The following is a 5,221-nucleotide window of genomic DNA, read 5'->3' as shown; positions in this document are numbered from 1 at the left end:
ATGCCGCGAACGCCACGCCAGTGTACTCGTGCTTCCTGAAGACCTAAATTAAGGCCGCAAGGGCGGACAGCAGCTCTCCGCTCGGCCCAATGAATGAAGGAATGACCGATGATCCATACTTGCTTTTGAGGGCCTGAAACATTACGAGACAAATTTTTTTTTTTTTTTTTTTTTTTTTTGAATAATAATAATAATAATAATAATAATAATAATAAATGTAAGATTTGGGAACATCTACAGTAAAGGATCGAGGTCTGGGCGGATGTAAGACTTAAAACAATCAGATTTCCACCTGCCCAGCCTTTTTATGGATTCCTCGCTCATTCCGCATGAGTGTGCTGTAGTTGCAGCGCCAATGCGGAAGGAATGAGTTCCAAACTCTTTTGGGTTTAAACCTAAATACAGTAGTGATTTTTTAAAAACTGCGCCGAATTGAAAACGGGATAGCGGAGTACCGGAGATGTGAACGAGGAAATTATTACCCGCCGGGCGGCCACGTTCGTAACTGTTAATCATGGTAACCGGGCACGGATCGGCGCCCAAAGGTAGAATGGAGAACCACGTACCCCTGCCGAAAAAATCAGTTTTGGAGCGACGAATACAGACCTTAACGGAATCCTGTTTTACGATTACGTCGCGGCTGAGTAAGCCCCCGGGCCTAGTAGCACTGAGTGGGACTAACTCACCTATCCGCAAGGCCCCGAAAAAGGCGATAGAAAACGCCGCTTTGAATAATGACGCCTCGAAGGCATCTGAGCAGACAATGTCTAAAATAGAGATTAAACGACCGAATAGGGGAAGGGACACTGGTCTCCGGGAATCATGCGAAACTTTTTCACGTTTCCAGCCTTTTAGGATTTGTTTAAAGATGAAATCTTTGGTTATATCGGGACGATTATGTAATTTTAGCATAAAGGACAAGCCGGCCAAACTACTCTTTGCCTTATTAAATGATGCGCCCTGTCGCCTAATTTGCAATAGCCAATTTAAAGAATTATCTAGAAGTTGGGACCTCTCCGCGGGTAGTGTACCGCCGGAGAATAAAAGCCAATGTGACCAAGACACGGAATACTTCTGCCATGTAGCTGACGATATGGAAGTCCTTATCAAGTGTGCGAACTGTTCTCTACCAGGCTCCATAAGAATTGGGGGCATACAATCCCGGACTCGTCCGCTGACCCGTGAAGTTCTTTGAACGCCTGAAATCGTGAACGAGACAAGGCATTAGCCATGTCGTTCGAAAATTCAGGGACATGCCTAGCACGAAGCCAAATGTTAGATTGAAGGCAGCGCAAAACTAGGTGACGTAGCAGCGCGAGTACGGGATATGATGAGGAGGAGAGACTATTGATGACATGTACCAGAGAGGCCTCGGATGACCATAACCTAATTCTGGTGTTGGCTAAATTAGGACCCCAAATTTCAAGAGCCACGACTAAAGAAAAAAGCCATAAGAGGGGCCATTAGAAAGCAATCCCATTTTCTGCCATGAAGATGGCCAATCGCCCCTGCACCAGCTATCACGCCATATGGTAGCAAAACCTCCATTAGCGGAGGCAGCAATAGATAACTTCAAGGAACAACTATCTGTCTCTGCATCCTGGAGGATACCAGAACCATTGAAATCCTGTAAAAATATCTGCCAAATTTCCAAATCCTGTCTCAGGGGGCTGGTTACTCTAATGAAATGACTATGATGAAGTGTACCTTTAGTGGCTAACGAAAGGCGGCGTGAGAAAGCGCGTCCCATGGGAATGACTTTGCATGCAAAATTGAGCAAGCCCAGTAGGACCTGAAACTGGTGGAGGGTGGCTTTCTTTTTACTGAGCATACGATCAATTTCCTGGCGTAGGCGGGAAATTTTTTCCTCTGGCAAACTAAAAGTCATGGTAGATGTGTCAAGCTCAATACCTAAGAATGATAGCTTAGAAACCGGACCGACAGTCTTGTCGGCAGACAAAGGGACCCCAATGTACTCCATAAGTGATATAAAACTACGCAAGAGGAAAGAGCAAGTATCGGAATCCCTCTGCCCGACAAACAAAAAATCGTCCAAGTAATGGGTCATTGAAAAAATACCTGTCTCATAACCAATGAGCCACTCCAGAAACGTGCTGAAAACTTCAAAATAGTAACACGATATGGAGCAGCCCATAGGGAGGCACATGTCGAAATAGTAGTAACCCTCCAAGAAACACCCCAATAGATGGAAACAGGCGGGATGGACTGGGAGTAACCGGAAAGCAGATTCAATATCAGATTTTGCTAGCAAGGCTCCTGGGCCTGCTTGCCTCACCAAGTTAACGGCCCGATCAAAAGAGACATACGACACAGCGGCGTCATCCTTTGATATGGCATCGTTAACGGATGAACCCTTGGGGAATGAAAGATGATGGATCAGCCTGAATTTGTTGGATTCCTTTTTGGGAACCAAGCCCAAGGGGGAAACCCTGAGGTTAGTAAAGGGAGGTTCTGCAAAGGGACCAGCCATCCTGCCTAATTGGACTTCTTTGTGGACTTTCTCTAGAGCTAATAAAGGATTTTCCCTGACTGATATTAGATTGTTACATTTGAATAAGGCTGAGGAGGGGTGATGGGGGATGAAGAAACCGAAACGAAAACCTGAATCAAGAAGCTTTGCTTCCTGCGTCTTGGGGTAAAGGTTTAGCCAGGGGCTTAACCTGCTGGCGTTCACTGGCGTTCGTGGGTTGTGCGTTACCGACGGTATTTTGCTTGTTCCGGCGATAGCAGCGCAAGGCCGTATGATTTCCCCCGCAAATTGAACACTCGTGTCTAAATTTACACGAAGTGTAGAACCTGCAGTGGCCCTCATTGTAGAGCCAACATGCTCCTGTTGGCTTGTGGGCCGCAGAGGCGTGCTGGTGGGGCGCCCCTGCGGAAGGGCCAGGAAAGGAGCGCTGCGACCGTTGCGCAAGGATGAGTTGGATCCAGACATCCGTGGCCTTAGAGGCCCAACCTACAGTAGGATTGAGGGGGAGGCTACGACGAAATTCCTCGTCGTACATCCACCATGCACTGCCCCCGTGAAGCTTAAAGGCGTTTAGGATGGTGACTAAATAAACAAAAAGGTCAGGGGCAGAAGACGGTGACTTTTGTGTTATAAGGGATCCTAAAACTGCGAAAGCCTGCAGCCAATTGTGGAAAGTTTTAGAAACTTTCAATTTCTTTTCAGAACCCTTCTCGTATGTTCTCTCTTTATCGACCGAAATGTGGTCGACATTCAGTAGGGACCATATGTCTACGTATTCGCCCCTAAAGATTTTATTCTTTAGGTCCTCCGAAACAGAAGTGCCTAAAGGGGCGACTCCGCAAAACATGGTGTCCCTGAATGCGGTACCTGAGCCTAGGCTAGCGTCTACCTGAGATACCACCCCCCCCCCTTGAGTGTGTTGAGAGCCCTCTAATTGTGAGATAAATGCCTTCAGGGATGTGATGATGTCAGCGTTGTTGGTGTTGTGTGGGGAGGTAATGGCCGCCCATGAGGGGAGACCACCGAACTCACCGTTTGCTGCTGTAGGATGAGATGATGGGTTGGCGAGCAGAGTCTGAGGTTGGTCTTGAGAGGCAGGCTGTTGAGGTGCTTCTGGCTGATGCGGCTGTGGTGATCCCTTGCTGGATTCGCGGTGCGATGATCTACCGGTAGATTGCTGATGACTGCGTGAAGGCTGCTGATGTTGTTGTGGCGACCTTCTCCTGGAGCTACTGCGGGACGCTCTGACGTATTTGGAATGATGTGACCGGTGACGAGAAGATTCCTGGTGATGATCTCTATGGCGTGAGCTTGAACGGTGGCGGGAAGATTCCTGGAAGTGATGGCGACCTCTATGGCGGGAACCTTCGGGAAAGCACGCCGCAGCGCGGCCACTTGAACCAGATGAGGAGGCGCTGTAACGGCGGGTCTGGCGACTTCGGTGTGAATCCTGGCGGATGTAACCTGCACGAGAAAACTCAGAGCCAGAATCAAACGCTTGACTGTGGTAGAGCCCCTGAAAATCCCTGTGACTTTGACGGCGCTGGGAGTGCACAGAAGACCTATAGTTATCTTTGCGGCTGGAGCGGCGCTGAGCATGCAATGGGGTCCTGCGTTCATCTTCCCTGCGGGATGAAGTGTGCGGGGGGCTGATGGCGACATCTACTGTCTGCAATGTGGCATTGGGAGATCTGCTACCTCTCTGAGAAGGGGAGCTGGGAGCAGAATATTGGACCGGGACAAAAGTGGGCTGTGAAAATAAAGGGGACAGGGGGGGAGGGGATGACAAAGGATAAGAGGCCTGATAGCGGCGTGCTTTACGCACATGGGGGGGTGACTGGGGGCTAAACAGCAGGGGGGGAGGGGAATCCATAGGTGACCTGGTGCAAAAAGGCAGGGAAGAGGATAAAATTTGGGCCTGCACGTTAGAGTGCAGCTTACCCTGCTGCAGAGAAGCGTCGGGCCTTGACCCACGCTGGACTCCCTCCATAGGATCTTGATTGAAGGTCCCCTGCTGATCGGTCCCTCGTCGTCCCTTCTTGGAGGGGCCACGTGGTGGGGAGGCCGCGGCCTTCTTCCGGGCCGCACCGCGCCGCCTACCAAGGCTTGGGGAGCTGGGGCTTAGGCGATCCGGCGGGCGGATGCGGCGCACGGGCCTCCCCCTCACCGCTGATGGCTGGGCTTGGGGGCTTGCGGCCCCGACCTGCTGAGCCGGGGCTGAGGTATGGGGCCGCGGTGGGGACTCGGACTGGCGGCGGGTCGGGGTTGCGGCCTGGTCCCGCGGCGGGGGCGGGGCCTGGTGACGCGGCGGGGGCGGGGCCTGGTGACGCGGCGGGGGCGGGGCCTGGTGACGTGGCGGGGGCGGGGCCTTGCGCAAGTGCGGGGATGCGGCCTGGTGCCGAGGAGGGGATGCGGCCTGGTGCCGAGGAGGGGATGCGGCCTGGTGCCGAGGAGGGGATGCGGCCTGGTGCCGAGGAGGGGATGCGGCCTGGTGCCGAGGAGGGGATGCGGCCTGGTGCCGAGGAGGGGATGCGGCCTGGTGCCGAGGAGGGGATGCGGCCTGGTGCCGAGGAGGGGATGCGGCCTGGCGCCGAGGAGGGGATGCGGTCTGGTGGGAGCCCAACATACCGGTGTCATTGGATCGCTGCTGGTTCCTCGTTGCGGCCTGCTGAAGGCCGAGGCCAGAAGCTCCGGAGGCCGAGGCGGTGGTCCCGGGTGGCACGTGGCTGG

At 52.7% G+C, this 5,221-nt stretch overlaps 1 protein-coding gene across 1 annotated transcript; it reads right to left on the bottom strand.

Annotated features, from left to right (window-relative positions):
- Positions 1–233: 233 nt before the first annotated feature.
- On the bottom strand, positions 234–4,766 carry LOC140104597 (uncharacterized). Its single transcript, XM_072128215.1, has 2 exons — positions 3,524–4,766; positions 234–1,199 (listed from the first exon to the last, which is right to left on the bottom strand). Exons 1-2 carry the CDS (start codon positions 4,479–4,481, stop codon positions 235–237), a joined length of 1,923 nt encoding a protein of 640 aa, XP_071984316.1. The 5' UTR covers positions 4,482–4,766; the 3' UTR covers position 234.
- Between the last annotated feature and the right edge of the window lie 455 nt (positions 4,767–5,221).

The sequence above is a fragment of the Engystomops pustulosus genome, chromosome 10, assembly GCF_040894005.1.
Source record: "Engystomops pustulosus chromosome 10, aEngPut4.maternal, whole genome shotgun sequence".
NCBI lineage: Eukaryota > Metazoa > Chordata > Amphibia > Anura > Leptodactylidae > Engystomops > Engystomops pustulosus.
The sequence above is the reverse complement of the archived record's forward strand: the minus strand, read 5'-3'. Positions and strand labels throughout refer to the sequence as shown.

What these genes read in the sequence shown, in the direction of transcription:
- LOC140104597 (XM_072128215.1), bottom strand. Translation starts at nt 4,481, where the DNA reads ATGGAGGGAGTCCAGCGTGGGTCAAGGCCCGACGCTTCTCTGCAGCAG. An exon ending in TCATCCTACAGCAGCAAACG is followed by an intron (nt 1,200 to 3,523) that starts GTGAGTTCGGTG and finishes TCACGATTTCAG; the next exon opens with GCGTTCAAAGAACTTCACGG.